Source organism: Delphinus delphis, chromosome 18, assembly GCF_949987515.2.
Source record: "Delphinus delphis chromosome 18, mDelDel1.2, whole genome shotgun sequence".
NCBI lineage: Eukaryota > Metazoa > Chordata > Mammalia > Artiodactyla > Delphinidae > Delphinus > Delphinus delphis.
Genome location: NC_082700.1, coordinates 16,496,683 through 16,516,506, shown reverse-complemented (window position 1 = coordinate 16,516,506; position 19,824 = coordinate 16,496,683). Strand labels below are relative to the sequence as shown.

At 45.9% G+C, this 19,824-nt stretch overlaps 1 protein-coding gene across 1 annotated transcript; it reads right to left on the bottom strand.

Annotated features, from left to right (window-relative positions):
- Positions 1-327: 327 nt before the first annotated feature.
- On the bottom strand, positions 328-19,360 carry C18H13orf42 (chromosome 18 C13orf42 homolog). Its single transcript, XM_059995910.1, has 4 exons — positions 18,956-19,360; positions 3,835-3,982; positions 1,461-1,692; positions 328-502 (listed from the first exon to the last, which is right to left on the bottom strand). The coding sequence occupies exons 1-4, from the start codon at positions 19,358-19,360 to the stop codon at positions 328-330; spliced, it is 960 nt and encodes a 319-aa protein (XP_059851893.1).
- Between the last annotated feature and the right edge of the window lie 464 nt (positions 19,361-19,824).

Here is a 19,824-nt window from a genome sequence, read left to right as displayed (position 1 = left end):
CAGATGCATGGAGAGCCAGGGACAGGCCAGAGGAGGCCGGGAGTGAGCCTGGACCTTCCATTCCTTCTGCTCTTGAAGACCAGCAGGGCTGTAGTGACCAGCCGACCCGCCCGTGCTGGGAAAGCCAGGCTCCAGAAGGCCCCTAAGGCGGGCCCTCCAGGAGGCCACGGGTATGTTTGGCACTGGATGGGCACCGGCAGGCAGTGTGCTCCTGGGCCTGACTTTGTGACAATTTCCAGTTTTAACTCTACCAGACACCTCCTTCTGCAGTGAAAGCAGACGCCTTCGGGGGAACCCAGCCTGAGCCAGGCTGCAGGGCTGAGGCAGTCAGGGCACTGTTCGTTCCCAGAGTCTCTCCCGAAGCAGCCACTGCCCTCTGGGGTTCTCTGTCTCATAGCGGTCCTCCCCCGGGGATGCCAGGGGCTCCAGTGCAAAGAGCTCTGCGTCCCGGTCTGTGTCGTCCCCCGAGAAGTTGAAGACGATCTGTCTGGAGCTCACCAGGCTGGAAGGGAGGAATGAGGTAAAGGGTTTAAGTCTGGCTTGGCTGGCCACATGGAGAAGGGACACTCTGATTTGCCATCCTGACGGAGCCCATCAGATGCTCCCCTAGTTCTGGGCCTCGTGGAGGACAAAGCAGTATCATCATGGGGGCTGTGGGTGGACCTCAGCTGGACCGTAATGTGGCCTTGGAGGGGGAGGATGGGTGATGAGGGTTGAGTCCTGGTTTTAATATGTCCAGTACATAGTCCATTCTTATGGGAGGAAAATGCCATTTAGAAAAGCCCTGAACCCATCAGAGTTGGATGGCTCTTGTAGAAACAGAGGAAGACAGGTTGACAAGCCAAGACAGGCCCTTCTGCTGTGAGAGGTGAGCTCCCTGCAGCATGGCTAGGGTGGCCGGATCAGGAGCGCACATACTTCTCTGAAGGAGTAAGTCATGGGGATTTGGGGGTTAGAGGTGGCAACTCGTCTTGGGAGAGAGGCCAAGAGATGGTGGCAGGAGGGCCAGGTGGGGCCCAGTCAGCGAGATGTTCTCCATCCGAGCCTGGCAATGCCCTTCTACAGCAGGGCCATCTAATTGGTTCAGTGTTGCTTCCCTCATGGTGCTATGCCCTCCTCAACCCCAAAGTCTCATTAAAAATCTGCAGCACACAGTGTGTCAGTGGCACTTGGGGGAAAAGAGTGAAAGAGGATGGACAGAGCATGAGGGCTAAGTGGGCCGGAAAGGGAGAGGCAGGTCCAGAGCTCAAGGTACAGTTAGGGGTGGGGACAGTGGTGAACCAAGCTAGAATGTGAATACAAGACTATCAAAAAATGTTTTAAACTAAGACCTCCCTCCCCCCATACACAAAAGAATGATTTTTCCATGTAAGATGGGGGTTCAGGGCACCTGAGAAGCAAGCCAAGAGTCTGGTGCACATGAGAGCATCTTGGTTATGCTACGTGATCTGAGCACTCACTCTTTTTTGCAGGCTTTGGGCTTAAATTTCAACGTGCTGAAGGCCCCTTCCACAGCCTTGGGCAAATAAATGGGGTGCCTCTCGAGTCTCCTCTGAGTGCCGAAGGTCCTGCGCTCCGTGCTCCTCCGGAACTGGCCGGCTGTCGTGTGCCCAGCGATGTCCTCGGAGCACCGGCGGGGCACCCGCAGGATCCAGTTGGAGTGCAGGCTGTGCTCCCTGGAGCTGGTGGCCACTGGAAGAGAGAAGCAGGGCCCCCGGGAAAGGAGGACTCACCATGCGGAGGGGAGCAGAAGGCCACGGAGAGGACAAATCCAGCTAAGAACCCACAATACATACATACGTAAAACGAAATTCTTAGGAAGGCCCGGAGAGCCAAGCAAAGGGGATGATTCAACTCTGCAGTTATCGTTTGGGGAGACAATGCACTAGCATGCGTCCATTAAAGACAAGCACATAGACCTACGTTTACTGACTTGGAAAGATGCCCATGATGTCTTGTAAATGGTTAAGTGAAAAGAGTGGATGAAAAATAGCACAGAGATCTTGTCTTTGTTTAAAAAGAGTAATAAAGTGAGTCTGTTTAAAGCCTTTTTGAAAGGACGTACACCAAACTGTTCACAGTGATTATTAACTCTAGGTGGTAGAATTACAGGTCAAATTCTTTACTTTCTTCTTTATACTTCGGTGTATTGTTTGATTCATTTGATTTACAGTGAACATACGTTACTGTGGCTATCAGAGAGAAAACATGAAGTCATTTCCATTAAAAAATTATAACTGTGAAGATGACACTTGCGTCCTCGGTAGATTTCATTGTCCTTCCAGCAATGTCTGGATTTCCCAGGCCCGACTCTGAAAGAGAGGGCTGTTCCTTGTCAGGCGTTGCCGTGGGAGAGGGGGGCAGACCAGTTACCCTGCAGGGTACAGTGAGCTTGGGGAGTGGGAATCCCCTTCCGTGAAACTCCACAGAACCCAGTGAGAACCGAAATCTCACAGGTACATGTCCATCAGGGCTAGAAAAACAACAAACACACCACAAGAATGTAATCTTTGAGCATTAAATAAAATATTTAATATTTAGTATTAAAAATTATTTAGTATTGGTACCAGAAGCTGTTGCCTTAATAACCAGGGGCCAGTAACCGCTAAATTAAATCATCATTAATACACCATGAGGGGCAAGTCGACGATGAAAGAAACTGACAGCTGAGTAATGGAATTTAAAAGTGGGCTCAACTCATGAACGTGGTTGTTGTTTGCTCTCCATCAGGAGACAGCCAGTGATACACCTTGGCAAGGAGAAAAGCACCACCTCGGCCTTCACCTCACTCCCTCTCCAACAATCCAGACTGGGCTTGAGCAAGCACCCCGGCCCTCTCCTGTCTACACATCCTCGTAGTGGTGGCCCATGAGGGCCACAGGGGGAGTGCTGGGGGGAGGGGTGGAGAGCGGTGACCAAGTAGGTGAAGGGTCAGAGTCGGGTCCAGCAGACAGGGCTGCCCAGAGCCAAGTTAGCTCAGGTAGGGTCACAAGCCCAATTTTTAAATATAATTTGTCTATTCCCTTTTCTTCTTCTTTTCTCAATTCTGGTAAAAGACACATAACATAGAATTTACCATGTTGCCATCTTGTAGTGTACAGTTCAGTAGTGTGGAGTATATTCACATCATTACGTGACAGATCTCCAGAACTTTTTCATCTTGCAGAACTGAAACTCTAAACAGACTTGTGGTTGCCAAGCGGGATGGAGTGGGGGAGGGATGGATTAGGAGTTTGGGGTTAGCAGATGAAAACTACTACATATAGAATGGACAAACAAGGTCCTACTGTATAGCACACGGAACTATATTCAATAACGTGAGATAAAACAAATAGAAAAGAATATAAAAAGAATGTATACATATGTATAACTGAATCACTTTGATGTACAGCAGAAATTAATACAACATTGTAAATCAACTATATTTCAGTAAAAAATTAAATTAGTTAAATTACATTAAATTTTAAAATCACAACAGCTGTTTAAAAAAAAAAAATTGTAACTCTATACCCATTTAACAACCCTCCAACTCATCCCTTTCTATAATTGTTGCCCTATTGCTTTCCCTCCTGGAGCCTTACAAAATTCCACCCCATCTCTGCTGTGGAAAATGGACCACAGGGAAGGAGTTTTTGTCCAAATACAGCCTGAGGATTTAAGGGGTAGCCTGGAGTGGCAGCAGCGGCAGCAGCGACGACGAAAGCCAGGGCCCCAAGCAGTAGAGCAGGCTCAGGGCCAGGCTTTGGCTTGCAGATGTGAGTTTCCATTTAATCAAAGAAAGTCCACTCCAGAGACCCCACTCCACCCACCTCCTGCCACCGGGATGGCACTCACCATCGAAGTCCACGTCTTCGTTCTGCGGGTCAAACTCAGCAGCCCGCGGCCGCTTCTCCGTATCCAGCTCTGCCATGATGGAGTCAAAGAAGGCGATGGCCTCCGCCACATCCGCGCTGAACTGCGAGTGCTTCTTGGGCGTGGCTTTCTGCTAGAGATGAAGGGCAGAGAGGAGAAAGCAGAGCTGCCTGAGCCAGCCTTGGGGCGCCCACACACAAGTGACATGGAAAAGGACCACATGTTACTGAAACTAAACCAACGTGAAGTTACGAATTTGCAGGTAAATTTGAATACGTGCCCTTGAAAGGAAGGAAGATACTCCAGATCCACACTTGCTGTAGGTCAATGGATTTCGGATTATCTCCAGGAGGGGGAGTGAAAGGGTGGGTAGATCTGCCTCTATCTTGGTCAGGGACTGTTATTGACCATTAGGCAAAATAATTTGTCTTTCTTCGGCCTGTTGCCTGCTGATAAACCCAATTAGGAGATTGTACAGTTCCTTAGGTAGACGATGAGATGCTCACAGCAGGAAGGAGGGGACGAGATATGTTGAAAATAAAATACTCCAGAAGAGTTTTCAGTCCCTAAAGTGGCCAAATTTCGATTCAATCATGGAATAAGTTGAAGACAAATTGGTGCGATTGTTTGAACAGTGTAAGGAATAATATTGGGTTGGCCAAAAAGTTTGTTCAGGTTTTTCCGTAACATCTTTAAAGTAGTTTTTAAAAAAATCTACAGAAAGCCTAACTAGGTTCCAGGTTCTGTCCTGACTCATTCTTCATGATGTTAGCGTCACCACCACCATCATCACCATCATCATCATCATTCTCTTCACAACAGCCCACAGTCAGTCACCAGCGACCGGCATCACGGAAGTTCAAGCACCATGGTGGACTTCAATGGAGAACTCATGATGTAGGCACAGAATCAGCATGTGAACTAAAAAAAGCTCCCTGAAGAATTTAGGACATAAGAGAACTCAGGGAGAAAAAGGAAAGACAATATGTGTTAACCTGGGCTATTTGGACCAAATGTAGAGTCCCTTTATTTTTTGTGTGCACTTTGAAAGTGGGATGGTATTAAAAATGAAAGTGATTTAATTACAGATTTGCATGTTAGGAAACTAAAGGATGACATCTTTATATATGCATAAGATTTTGGTAAAATGTATGCATTTTGTACCACTAGGAAACATTTGTACCACTAGGAAGCCATGCGGCTTGCAGGATCTCAGTTCCCCGGACCAGGGAGCAAACCCGTGCCCCCAGCAGTGGAAGCACAGAGTCCTAACCACTGGACCACCAGGGAATTCCCAAGAAACTTTTTTTTTTTTTTTTTTTTTGCGGTACGTGGGCCTCTCACTGTTGTGGCCTCTCCCGTTGCGGAGCACAGGCTCCGGATGCGCAGGCTCAGCGGCCATGGCTCACGGGCCCAGCCGCTCCGCAGCATGTGGGATCTTCCCGGACCGGGGCACGAACCCATGTCCCCTGCATCGGCAGGCGGACTCTCAACCACTGCGCCAGCAGGGAAGCCCCAGGAAACATTTTTAAATAGAGGATTTTTTCCTTTTATATTTGTAAGGAGCATTCTTGGAGAAAAAATTTGGAGAACCACAACATACACTGAACCTTTTCTGTTAAAAGTGGAAAACTATTCACATGTAGTTATCTCACCCCCTTCAAAGAGCCCATTAAAATGAAAGTGGGTGGGGGGAACGTTGAAACCCAGTGTCAAAGAGAACAAGAGAGAGGTCATCAGTGAGAGAGAGATTTCCAAGAGCTCCTGCCAAATGGAAAGCAGTTGAAGCAGGGGAATTGATGTAACAGAGCAGAGGGACCGCCCTCCCAGAGAACTATGGGTGGATGAAGCAGCTCAGAAGGGAGACAGTTTGACCCTTGGAACCAGAAATGCTCCAGACTTGGCAACACCAGGCACACCAAGGGTTGGAATGAAAAACTGAGGGGCTGGTTGAAAGTCTGTATGAGCACAGAAGGCTGAGCCACCAGCATCCTTCCTGCAGGCAGATAACAGGAAGACTCATATCTGGAGTCAGGTCCATACACTTTTATCCTTCCTGTGTTTTCTCTTGCTGTCCCTCTGCCTTGAATGCCTTATCTGGCCAAGTCCTATCCAACCATCAAGATGTGGCTGAGACAGCTCTTTCTCCAGGAAGACCACCCTCTCCTGGGCTGTTTTCCTCCTCCAGGCTCCAAGGTCCTCAGTACCTAATCTAATTCTACGATAACACATATTATTTTAGAGAATTTTTTGTGAGGTGGCAGAGAGAGAAACAAAGAATCAAGAAAACCACATGATCTGGACTGAACCCCAAAGGAAGGTTGAATATTGTTGAATAGAAATGCAAGGTCTGTAGGTTTTCCCATCTCAAAATCCATCTCCACATGGAAGGGACATCACTACGTCCCTAGTAGCAACTGCCATCAGTGTCTGGCTGAACGCAAGAGTCCCCGCCTTGCTCAGGGGCACCATATTCTTTTCCATCTGGACGCAAGAGTCTCCGCCTTGCTCAGGGGCACCATATTCTTTTCCATCTGGGTCACCCTACAATGTCATCTAAGCTGTTCATTCCTCAGTGTCCCCAGGAAGTAGACGTTGGTCAGAAGCTCAGAGCAGCCTGGATCAATTGCTTTCATTTATTAAAAGGCTTAAAAGAGAGTCAACTTTGGTGTCTTAACTATTAAAGGCTAAGAAAACAGCAATGAGCACACTGCCAGTAGTTAGGTTAACACAAGCCCTTGACTGTGGCCTCTTGTGAATATCTCCAATCTCCTCAAGAATTATCCTCCAAGGATAATATTTACAAAATAAAAAAATAAATTACCAGCATATACATCACCACCTCAGCCACTGTACTCTCTGTCCATCAAAACTAATGCACAGGGGCTTCCCTGGTGGCGTAGTGGTTGGGAGTCTGCCTGCCAATGCAGGGGACACGGGTTCGAGCCCTGGTCTGGGAAGATCCCACATGCCGCGGAGCAACTAGGCCCGTGAGCCACAACTACTGAGCCTGCGCGTCCGGAGCCTGTGCTTCACAGCAAGAGAGGCCACAATAGTGAGAGGCCCGCGGACTGTGATGAAGAGTGGCCCCCACTTGCCACAACTAGAGAAAGCCCTCGCACAGAAACAAAGACCCAACACAGCCATAAATAGATAAATAAATAAATAAAAGTGATTTTTTAAAAAAAAACTAACGGACAAAGACCCTTTCAGCTGCACATTTCATTGGTTATTCCAAATATTCAAACATGTTTCTTGTTTGTAAAATTTCAAGCTTGGGGACTCAACACTCCCACACAGCTCACCCTCTCTGCTGTGCTTAGCAGTGATTGCCTTCCTGAGCACAGCCAGACACTGACAGATAAGCTCCTTGGCCAGCACTTAAGAGTCTGCTCTTTGGGGCCTCACATCCGGGGCTCTGCTGGACCATTCAGTACATTATCACCGTTATAAAGCTTGTTTCTGTTAAAAGAGCTTTTGGATCCTGGTGTGGCTGGAGAGTGAGACATTGGTGACGTTATTTGTGGCTGACCCCTATGTACCTGTGTGACCAAGTCTCATCCCCAAAGAGAGCTCTCCCCAACTTGCCTCAATTACCATCATCAGTTTCGCCCAAGCCCTTCATGGAATGAGGGAGGAACATAAATAAATGAAAATGAATAAACAATTGCTTTCCTTCCTTCCTCAGCTCTGCCTTCCTTCCCTGCAAATGAAAGCACCACCCTTGAAGGAGTCTGAGGACCCAGTTGGGGGCGATGATGGTTATGAATGGTTATGACTCCCCCCTCATCTCTGTCCGGGCAGTTCTCACAGTGGAGCCCAATCCCAGCTGGAGGTTGGACCCTCAGTGGATGCTCTTAAAGAATCTCTACACTGGCCCTTTCCCAGATCAATTAATTTAGATAACCAGGTGATTCCAGTACAGAGCAATTGAGACCCTCTGCTCTCTGAGGATCCAGGCACAGGGAAGGCAGCAAGAGGGGCCGTGCTCCCGCCTCGGGGTCTGGTTTACGATGAAAACCTTAAATACCAGTCTCATGCCCTGAATTTGCAAGAGCAGACAGGAGTGTCTCCATGAAGACAAGGACACAAGGGACAGGACCCAAGGGCATAGGACACAGCTCAATGAAGAAAGAGGACAAAGCGCCTGGATTACAGGGCCCGGACCCTTATGTCCCTGTGTTTTTCCCATTGCTCAGCACATAGAGACCAGGTAAAGGGACCCCACCCTCCCTGCCCCATCCCCTTACTAGCTACAGGTATGAGGGCATCCCACTCTTAGGCATGCACCTACCTTTCCCACCCAGTCCCCAAACGTGACCTAAATCACCTCCTGGCTTGGGGGGGAGGGCAGTTTCCTCTGCTTGTATTCATGCAGTTTTGTTTGCAATCTGGGTGTAATGTTTGGTATTCATCTCTGCTAGTCTTCATTTTGACTAGACATCAAGTTGTTTGTTTCTCTCTCCATCATTTCTTTTTGAAAACACAAGCAAATGCGTATTAACCCACTCTTTAAAAAAACAAAAGGTAGCGTACGATATCCCCCTGTGAATTGCTTTCTTCACTTGGTGTATGCTAAGAATAACTTCACAGCAGTAGAGATTCTCCTCTTCCCTTTGAATAGCTGCACAGTTCTCCACTACACAGACACACTGTAGGAATGAACTACGGTCCCCTATTGTTAGAGCTTCGGGTTGTTTGAAATCTTTTGCTGTTACAATTAGTGCTTACACATACATCGTTTTGCACTTGGCCAATAATACCCTAGTATAGGCTTCTAACTGTGAGTATTCAGCTCGTTTTACAGACGGAATGGTAATCATCAAGTGATCTGGCAGGTCAGTTAAGTAAGATTTGGTTAACAAATTTATTGTACTTTATAAAGTATACTTTTTTTTTTTTGCGGTACGCGGGCCTCTCACTGTTGTGGCCTCTTCCATTGCGGAGCACAGGCTCCGGACGCGCAAGCTCAGCGGCCATGGCTCACGGGCCCAGCCGCTCCGCGGCATGTGGGATCTTCCCCGACCGGAGCACGAACCCCTGTCCCCTGCATCGGCAGGCGGACTCTCAACCACTGCGCCACCAGGGAAGCCCTAAAGTATACTTTTAAATGTCTCCAAACGAATTTTGTGATGATTTATCTGAGTACCAATGAAACTGTGGGTAATCATCAGTTAAATCCATTTCACCTGTAACCTGTCTTCCCGCATCAAGGTTGTTTTAATTGTTGCTACAAGACTTGCCTGTCCTCCAAGAAGCATGGAGCCTAAACAAGGTGTTTGCCTGAGTTGTTTTCCAGAAACTTGGCATCACCTGTGTCTAGTTGGAGCTGAGCCAGTTAAGGCTGGAAAGGACTACCAACCCTCCAACCGGGCATGCGCGAGTCTGCTCGGTGACATTTTGACATCAGAGGGCTGAGAACTCCACCCTCAGAGTGTGCTAGGTGCCTCCGTTTTTGGACGTGCAGAGGCCCGTAGGCTAGTTACACCTGCACAGAACAACAATTACCCCAACTTTTCCTTAGTTCCCCACACCCCAGACCGCCCGGCTTCTTTAGCCCCTTGCCTTCCAGCAGGTGGATTTGAATTTGTTCTCCTGCCTCCTCGTTTGGCTGCCTTGTGAATAAACCCTCTCTTTGCTGCAAATCTCGGCATCTCGGCGTCCGGGCTTGCTGTGAATCAGGCAAACAAGCCTGGTTTGGTGCCACCAAGGCTAATCTACAAGTCCAGGCTCCCTGGGCCTTTTCAAGTCCTAGTTTAAACTCAGGCTGATTCCGGCTTTTCCTGCCTTTCCCGCAGCTTCCATGGGCCTTTCTGGCCTCTACTACGACCTTCTCTTGGTCTCCAGCCAAGACAACTAGCACAAGAGCTGCACGACTGAGGCTCAGGGTTCCGGGCTCAGGCTAACATCACAGAAAATCTACTTTACAAAGCAGGGGTTGCACAAAGTGGGACGTCAGTCATCAACACCCCTGGGTGAGACCCAAATAGTTCTCCCTCTCTGAACTCAGAACTCTAAATAAAAGTGGACTGCCTCGCCCTGCCACCGCCCCCCCCCCCACCCCGATCTTGACTTTTTCCTAGCCCAGAACTGAACTACTTTGGAAAGACTGGCTTCCTGTGGCACCTGCTCAGACCTGGGTTTCTCAGGGCTCATGTTCCTTCGCCAGCAGCCCTTCCGCGGCCCCAGGGGAAGGCGCTTTCTCTGAAAGCCATCTGTACTGCATTGCCGACTCCCCTTTAACCTTCAGTGGCCTTAAGGTTATCATTTTCCAAGCCTCCCCGTCCCACCCCCTCACAACAGGCCTGGGTCTTGGATTACTTTCCCCGGATAGAACACTTGCATCTTTCCAAACCAAACTCCACCGTATTTCTCATTTTAATTTTTGAGTCCCCCAAGGCGGTTTATTTTTCTGCCTTTCGTATCACCTCCCATCCTGCCTGGTTTCACCTGCCCTTGGGGTACTTGGGCTTCTCCAATCTGTTTACTTTCTTCTGGGATCTGTCAGTATTTGTGCAAGAGATCTGGATGCTACAAAATGAACTTCCAGTTGTAAACAGAAGTATTTTGTCAGAGGTTAGGGTAGGGGGACATTCTAAACCCAGCCAACGTCAAGAGGACCATCTAGCCTCCTTCCCTCCTCCTCCTGGCCTCACTCTCCGCCACCTCTTCGGAGGGCCAACTCACATGGTACCTCCTTTCCGAAGCTTTCACTCATTGCAGCGGACAGACCCACACACATCTTTTCTAGGCTCATATTCTGCCTTGTGTGGACAGCAACGTTGTACTATACCCTCAGAGCCCCACACTAGACCCGTGATCCTTAACCTCGTCCATGAAATAGCTTTGGCAAATAGCACTCACAGATAAGACTGTCTTTGGATAGACGCTCACTGCCAGCCACTACCTACATGAGACAAGTTGTCGGATATACCCAACTTCCAACATTCTTGTTGTAATTCTACCTGTTTCTCTTCCAACACACCAGTGTGGTTCAGGCAGTGATGCTGAGAGTTGCAGCTTCAGATTATGGGCTGCATCAGGGCAGGCGGACTGTCTTTCCATCTATGAATGTGGAACACCTATTTCAATGCCTGACATGGAGTGATTTGTTGAATGATTGAATGTATGCCATATACATGCCATTATCATATGTTTATATTCTCCAACCAGTTTGCATGTTGCTAATGTATACTTTTGGATTTAACTTAGCAAATTTTGAGAACTCTGTACTCCTTATTTTTATGGAGTCTTATAATACTGTTTTGAGCTAATCGTACCTGGAAATCAAAATGTCGGTTCATTGTGATGAAATTTCCAGGATCAAATGTGGGACTGGTCTGGATTGGAGAGATCATTTTCCCTTGGATCATTCAGCTGGGTGAAATGAAATGCAAAACAGCTCAAATTATCCACAAGCAATTTAATGTCCTCAAAAGAAGCTTTTCAGGATAAACCTTAAAAGCTCTAATACATCCTCTTTCCTTCTGCCATCCTTGAAATGGCTATTCAAGATCAAGTCCAAAGCAATACTTATCTTATCCTTTTTTTTTGGCTGTGCCAGGTCTTAGTTGCGGCACGTGGGATCTTCTTTGTGGCATGTGGACTTCTTAGTTGCGGCATGCATGCGGGATCTAGTTCCCTGATCAGGGATTGAACCTGGGCCCCCTGCATTGGGAGTGCAGAGTCTTAGCCGCTGGACCACCAGGTAAGTCCCATCTTATCCCTTTTATGTTACCTCACCTAAGGAAATGTGTACCCATCACTGAATAGGGGTTTGTGATAAAAGAATAGGAGCTTAAGAAATGAGAACTGTAAATCTGAGATGCAAATAACTTGGGAAAAGGTATACTCGCTGAAATTTAAATACATATGTACACATACCCACATCCAGATTTTCAATAGATATGCTAATGGTAGACTTGTCAGAGCTGAAGGAAAAAAATAGTGATATAGACAACAGAGCTGAGAAAATCAGCCCAAAGAGATAAAAAGAAAGGACGAGGTTTGTCACACGCTGTAGTATAACTAAACTTGGGAATTACCTCTCATAGCTAAACATTACAATCATTTTGGAATCGTAGCTGCGCGTCTTTTGTCTTTGGTATTAGAGGTTTCAGACTCACAGTCTGAGGCTTAGTCTTTTTTCTCCCGCTTTATAATCTGAAGGCCATTGTTTCCTTTGCTGGGACCTGGTAACTCCTCCCCTTAAATATCACCTAAATGACCATTTCACTTTAGTTCAACACTAAGTGAAGGTTTTTTCCTCACACTTATCAAACTGTTCGAAGCCTAACTAACAGAACTGAATTAATATGCTTGAAACATAGTATAAAAATCTTCACGCCCGATACGTGAAACATCACGATCCAACGAGAGAAGGGGTGGATTTGTCCATAAATGGTGTTGAAACTTTGCTATTTGGGAAAATTTCAAGTTGGATTCTCACATCCCACTACATGTAAAAATAAATTGCTGAATAGATGAGAGGGTTGGTTTTTTTTTTAATGGAACTATAAAAAAAGGAGAAAAATGGCAAATATGAAACTGACCTTGAGCCATAGAAGGACTTTCTAAGCACGAAGCAAAGAAGTATCAAAGACAACAATCGACATATTTGACTACATAAAAATCAATAGTATTTGTAATGATAAAATTGTACTCTTAAGTAAAATTAAAAGATACATAACTTTGAGAAAATATTTTTAAGACATGTGGCAGACAATGTACTCACATCCTTAATATGAGTCCAGATAAATAAAAATATTTAGTAGAGCCAAAAAATGTATAAAGACATGAATGGGCAATCCATTAAACAAGAAGTACACATTGGTTTGATAAAATAAAAGGGTCATTCTTTGCTTAAGCAATAATCCAAAAAAAAGTACATAAAACAATGCAGTTAATCTATTATTATCAGTAAACTTTAAAAATTAATGACACTACTTGGTGCTGATAAAATGCAATAAGAAGGGCTTTCTAACTCACTGTTGATAAAAGTGTAAACTATAAAATATTTCTGGAAAACAATATGTAGAAGAATCTTTAAAAATGAATGGCCTTTCACCTTTGGCCCACTAATCACACTTTTAGGAATCACTGCTAAAAAATGCCTTATAGACAGAGTAAGATGAATTTATTTATAATGTTTAACAATTGTTTAAAGAATGCGAGTTGTTAAATTTTTTGCCATTAATACTTTCAGTTTTCAAAAACTAGTTAATGAGACAGAAAAGAACCCACAATATAAATTATAAAAAAGCATATGGTATGAGCCAAATTTAGTAAATGTATACGTATACACACTTTAGGGTTGCCACATTTAGCAAATAAAAATATAGAATGGCAGTTAACTTTCAGTTTTATATAAACAGTGAATAAATTTTTAGTATAAATAGATACCAAATATTATATGGACATAATTATACTACAAAAATCCATCATTTATCTGAAATCCAAATTTAAATAGGCATCCTTTATTTTACCTGGCAGCCCTAATATACATATCTGCAACTATACAAGAAATAAATGATTGAAAGAAAATATACTTAAATATTTTATAGTGATTGTTTCTGGATGATAGGAGATAGGATTCTAGATCATTTTTATTTTCTTCCTTACACTTTTCTGTGTTTTATAAATTTCATTTAATGAGCAAATATAACTTAATAATCGGAAACAAATGTTTACCTAAAAGAGTGTCTTTTTGATGGTAAGCTCTGATCCATTACATGTGGGATGTTTTAATTATTAGGATCATTCCATATGAATATCCCCAAACTATATTCTACTCCATAAAAAACAAGATAATTTTCCACTCACTGAAAACCACAGACCTATTACTTTTCCAGGTCTTCCATCAGCTTTTGTAAAGTTCCATTCTTAAATTACAGTTGGAGCTTCTTGGGTTATTAGTTTATTGAGCATCTACTATATGCCTGGAGCTGCACTAGAGGTTGGAGATAAAAAGAGAAATAAGACATGGTGGCCCCACTCAATGAGCTCACGGCCAGTAGCAGACACAGCAAATGAACAGACAATTACGGTGCTGTGTGCTGACTGCTGGGTGCTGGGTGCTGAGTGCTGAGATAAGGGTCAGACCCAGAGAGGGGGGAACATTCACTGCATTAGACTGTGGACATGAGAAATGGCTTCCTGGGGCAGTGCTTTCTCTGCTCTCTTAAAAGACAAGAAGTTAGCCAGGTGGGCGGGATGTGGTAGAGAGGAAAAACGGAAGCCGAAGTACTGTACTGTTTCTAGGCTGAGCAAATGGCACATGTCTGGGAGGTAGATTGGGGAATATAATTACCTGTCGTGTGGTCTGACTGAGAGGGGCTGCAGGAATTGGATGCTCTGTTATCAATGATTATTTTACTGTCTGCCATCTTCTGGAGAGCGCTGCCAGGCATAATAGAGTAGTCTTTGCAGCTCATATTGAATGTTCACTGCCCTTCAACTCTGCCAACCAGATACAGGCCAAGTGATAGAGACCTCCAGTAACTGATGCTCACAGGAAACCTGCACTTTAATATCACTGTGTTTGCAGAGAGTCCCCCCCAACAGATCTGAAAAATAAATCCCAGTGGTACGGAACAGACTCAGAACCTTCTTCCCATTGCATATGCAATTTATATATGGATGGTTTGGAATGTTTTTAGATGAATTGGTTTCAGATCTTTCTACCACAGAGGAGAAAAAAAATCTATTTGCTGTTGACTTGGTCTTATTTCATGAACCAGGATTGAATGGCCAATGATAGAAAATTGATTCTGAAAGTTAACTATTATCAGAACAAAACGACTTGAAACAAAAATCAATCACTTTTGGCAGGCATCCTCCGTAATTCCACTGGTTCTGTTTAAATCATTCTTGTAGCAGGTGAATTTCTTTAGTTGGAGCGGGGTGGGAGGGGGGTTGGTGCTGGGAGGGGTGTGCATTTTGCAGCTGGTTCATCCAGGCAGACATATCGGGGATCGAAGCTGCTCAGAACTATATGATTCACAGGTGAATTAATGAAATTTCTTCTGGCTGTGGTGGGTGACCAGGAACCCTGGCTTTGGAAAATGTCAGCCCAAATCTTCTGGGGAGAGTTCCTTGGGGCACTGCAGCCAACCCAAAACTGCCTCTCTGGCAGCACAGACACTGTGGTCCACCCAGGTCCACTCAGGTGGCCCAGTTCTCACAGAGGGATGCTGCCTGTTTACCTGTTCATCTGGCTTTAAAACCATGGGGAGCTATCCTCAGTGAGGACCCCAAATGCTGATGAGCACTCCGGGCAAAGTCAGAGCATAATCTCAAGCTTTTCCTCCTCATGTCCCATCAAAACCCAAGCTCATGGACCGTAAAAAGGAAGGAAGTTCTGACACAGGCTACAACATGGATGAACCTTGAAAACATTATGCTAAGAGAAAGAAGCTAGTCACAGTATGACAGACACTGTATGATTCCAATTATATGAGGTTCCTAGAATAGGCAAATTCATAGAGACAGAAAGTAGAATACAGGTTTCCAGAAGTTGGGAGAAGGGGAAATGGGGAGCCACTGCTTTCTGTCTAGGATGATGAAAAAGTTCTGGGAATGGATGTAGTGGGCTACACAACACTGTCCTTAATGTCAGTGAATTGTACACTGACATTACCGTTGAAAAAATGGTTCAAACGGTAAATTTTAAATTTTTTATGAATATTTTACTTAAAGAGGATATTATATTTTAAGAAATAAAAGATCATTGTCAAACCTTTTATAAAAACACTCTCCTGATTCCTAAATGAAGTGTTTTTAGAGCCTCCATGACCTCTTAAGGAATTCATTTTCTAGTGTTCTACTAATATACTTTCAAAAAGTGTTCTAAAAATATATTAATTAGGGCTTAATAGACTTTTGGATGAATTGTTATGGGTTTATATAAATGATCATTTGGAAAAGCTCAGAGAAAGCTCTGATGTAAAGAACTCTGATTATCGTCTGGCACTTAACCATTTGAAAGGTGTCCAGCGTTACACATTTTTCTTTAAAAGAAATTTATATAGGGCTTCCCTGGTGGCGCAGTGGTTGGGAACCACCTGCCAATGCAAGGGACACAGGTTGGAGCCCTGGTCCGGGAAGATCCCACATGCCACAGAGCAACCAAGCCCGTGTGCCACAACTACTGATCCTGTGCTCTAGAGTCCGTGAGCCACAACTAGTGAGCCCGTGTGCCACAACTACTGAAGCCCACGCACCTAGAGCCCGTGCTCCACAACAAGAGAAACCACCACAATGAGAAGCTCGCGCACCGCAACGAAGAGTAGCCCCCGCTCGCTGCAACTTTAAAAAAACAAATAAAGTCACTTTCTGAGTACTGAGTGTTAGGACTTAAATATAGGATTTGGGGGAGACAAGATTCAGCACATAACAGGGGGTCAAGGGAAAAGAACAGAGTTTGCCCTAAATCTGAACATCAGCAAGTATTTTCTACCAATGCAGGAAGGTGATGACATTCCTGAAGGAAGGGCCTTTCCGGATCCCCTGCCCCTGCCATGCGCAGAGAGCCAGGAAGGCCACCTTGCTAGCCACGGAGACCGCACCCACCATTTCTCAGGCATGCCCAGCAGACAGCTCTTTCTTTGGGAGCAATAGGGAAAGAGAGCAGCTTGTCTCCAGGCTCCTATACACCTCCTGCACCATACATTTCAGAGCAGTGAACACTGGACTCCCTAGTATGTGCCAGGTCCTGTCACAGGCCAGATCTTGCTTCCTCCTCACAAGGTATATTCTTATTTCCGTTTGTATACTCCAGAAATAGAGGCCCAGAGAGAGAAACTTAACCTGACAAAGGCACACAGCTGCTAAATACAGACCTAAAATTCAGGCCTTGATCTGACTAACTCCAAAGCCATTTTAAAACTCTTTCCTGACTTATTTCACTAAGCATAATATTTTCTAGGTCCATCCACATTGTTGCAAATGGCAGTATTTCATTCTTTTTTATGGCTGAGTAATATTCCATTATATATATATATATCTCACATCTTCTTTATCCACTCATCTGTTGACGGACACTTAGGTTGCTTCCATGTCTTGGCTATTGTAAATAATGCTGCTATGAACAATGGTGCGCGTGTATCTTTTCAAATTAGTGTTTTCGGGTTTTTCAGATATATGCCCAGGAGTCGGCTTGTTGGATCACACGGTAGCTCTATTTTTAGTTTTTTTAGGAACCTCCATACTGTTTTCCACAGTGGCTGCACCAACTTACATTCCTACCAGTGGTGCAGGAGGGGTCCCTTTTCTCCTAGAGAATACCACACTTAGTGAAATAAATCAGACAAAGAAAGACAAATACTATATGCTGTCACTTATATGTGGAATCTAAAAAATAATACAAATGAATGTATATGCTAAACAGAAACATACTCACAGATACAGAAAACAAATTTATGGTTACCAAAGGGGAGAGGGAGGAGGGGAGGGACAGACTACTAGACACAAAATGGATAAGCACCAAGGATTTACTGTGTAGCACAGGGAATTATACCTATTATCTCGTGATAACCTCTAATGGGATATAATCTGCAAAAATACCGAATCACTATAGTGTATACCTGAAACAAACACAATATTGTAAATCAACTATACTTCAAATAAGAGCAAACAAACATAAAGCCTCTCTCCTGGTTACACCATGGTAAGAGACATCTCCTGAGGAAATCCCTACACTGCATCATGCCTGGGGCCTCTTCACAGCCATCCCTACAGGGCCAGGACTGGTGTTCTACCTCTAACGCCTCCCTCCGTCTTCAGATGCTGAACTAGGAATGGAGCTGGGAGGAAGAGTGCTAGGTTCTACCAAGAAAGGACTCCATTCTGCAGGAAAATGTAGTGCCTGGTGGGAATCTAACCAGAACTAAGAACCCCAGGATGCTCAAGCTGGAGGTCCAGAAATCACGGCAACCCCCTCTGTCATCAGAGGTGGCCCCAAAGCGGGGGGGCTGGCCCACAAATCCACAGCTGGTTGGCCACAGGGACAGTACTGGAACCTAAGAGTAAGACACTTTGTATGGGCCCCAACCCTGCCCTACTTCTGGAGTTCAAATGGTTATTTAAACTGCTCCCGCCTGGGATAAAATGCAGACAGTTGAAACCAGTTGGGTGAGGCCAAGCCCTAGAGATCTGATAACAGGCCAGTAGGTCACTCAGTGTAAATGGGACTTGCAGGCGTGCAGGACACTGGGGGCGGGGCATTGCTGGGCCACACAGGCCTGCTCTGAACACCTTGGAGCCCAGCCATCAGGAGAACAATTGCTGGCAATTTCAAAATAGCTTCAAACTTCATTTTTTTTTTAATTGAGGAAACAAAGGAATAAGTAACAGTGAGTTGGGGATCTTAGCAAAATCAGAAGAGCCTCAGCTTGGTCTTCTGCGATACAGAGGGACTTTCTCCCCCCTTCCCTTCTGGCATTTTTCATTATTGGAATTATCTCAAGAAAAGGTAATGTGTACAAACACTGTAACAAGTATGGGATAAAGGCAAGTTCTTTCTTTCACTCATTTCCTGCTTGGTCTGCCTGGGCTGGAAGCCTCCAGTGCCCAGCAAAGTTGTCATTCAATCTCCTTCGACTCACAGACTCTCTCTGAGGCTGTGCCCGAGTCCCCTTATACTCGGGCTCGCGGAACAGACAGAGCAAATCCTCCAAATGTTCACTTTTCACTGGGATTTTTAGATGTGACTGTAATAATAAAAATAACGAAAACTTGTTGGGAAGTCATGTGCTGTCACTCAAATGTCATACAAGCATTCTCTCACCCGGGAAGTGGGCAGGAAGTGACAGATGTGCCCTGCAAACCGTCTGTCTGACACCAAGCCCGAGTCCTCCCCACAGGCTGCTATGTGGATGTCGGAAGCTGCTCCTTCCCGTGGTCTCCGCGTGAACACTCAGCATGGGACCAGCCATCCTTCCCAGGCTGGCGAGATGGCAATGGAGAGTGTCTGAGGTGGACGGAGCTGCCAGCCAGAAGGCGCAGATGAATTAAGCTGCGCGTGTATGATCCAGGGCTGCAACCCGCGTCAGGGGCTCTCGGAAAAGCGCTCGCGTCAACTGTACTTCTCGGCGGCGGCACTTACCTTTATTGCTTTGGAGGCGGACTTCTTTCCTCCCCTGGAGGATTTCGAGGAGGTGGAGGAGACGACCGGGGCGCGGCTGGGCTTCAGGTCACTGAGGCTGCTCAGGTACTTTTTGCGCAATGCCAGCAGCTCCTGTAAGTACTGAAGGCAGTCCTGGGTGCGCGAGTACATCCACGCCCGGTCCCCCTCCTGCTGCAGGTAGTACAGGCTGGTGTCCATACTGCTGGCGCTTTTGTATTTCTTTAAGGACTCGCTGAACTTCTCCCCGTGGTCCCCGACCACGTACATGGAGCTGCTGCGGATCAGCCTCACCGCGGGGCTGGCGCAGTCGTAGTAAGGACTCTCCGCCACCTCCGCCTTCCTCTGCGGGCCGGAGTGAAAGATGGAGTGGAGCTTTCTGAGCATGGTGCTCGATTTCTCTCTGTGGGTGCCTTCCAGCTGCCTGCGCAGCGCCACTTGATCTAGCTGGGGGCCCAAGAGCCAACGTGCAGGCCTCCTGCCATCTGTCTTCCCGGAGGCCTCTGATTCTTGGAATCCCAGCGAGTGTGGGCTTGATCAGGCGGGCGACCCGGGCATCTCTCATCGGGAGGACCTTACATCCAATAACCAAAATGCCATAAACCACCTGAGGACGCGAGGGAGCGCGCTGTGAGCTTAAAAGCAAGCTCCCTGGCTGGCTTTACGCACCATTTGGTGCGCATACCTTCCACGCTCTTCCATCGAAGGCCCCAGCTGGATGCAGAACACGTGACATTGCGTTTCCTGCTGAGCTATTTTCTCTCTTTTTCCTTTTTCATTTCTGGATGTGGTCTCCCTCGATTTGACTTGACCGTGGTGTGGATTTTTACGTTTCCACCTCGGCTGATCTG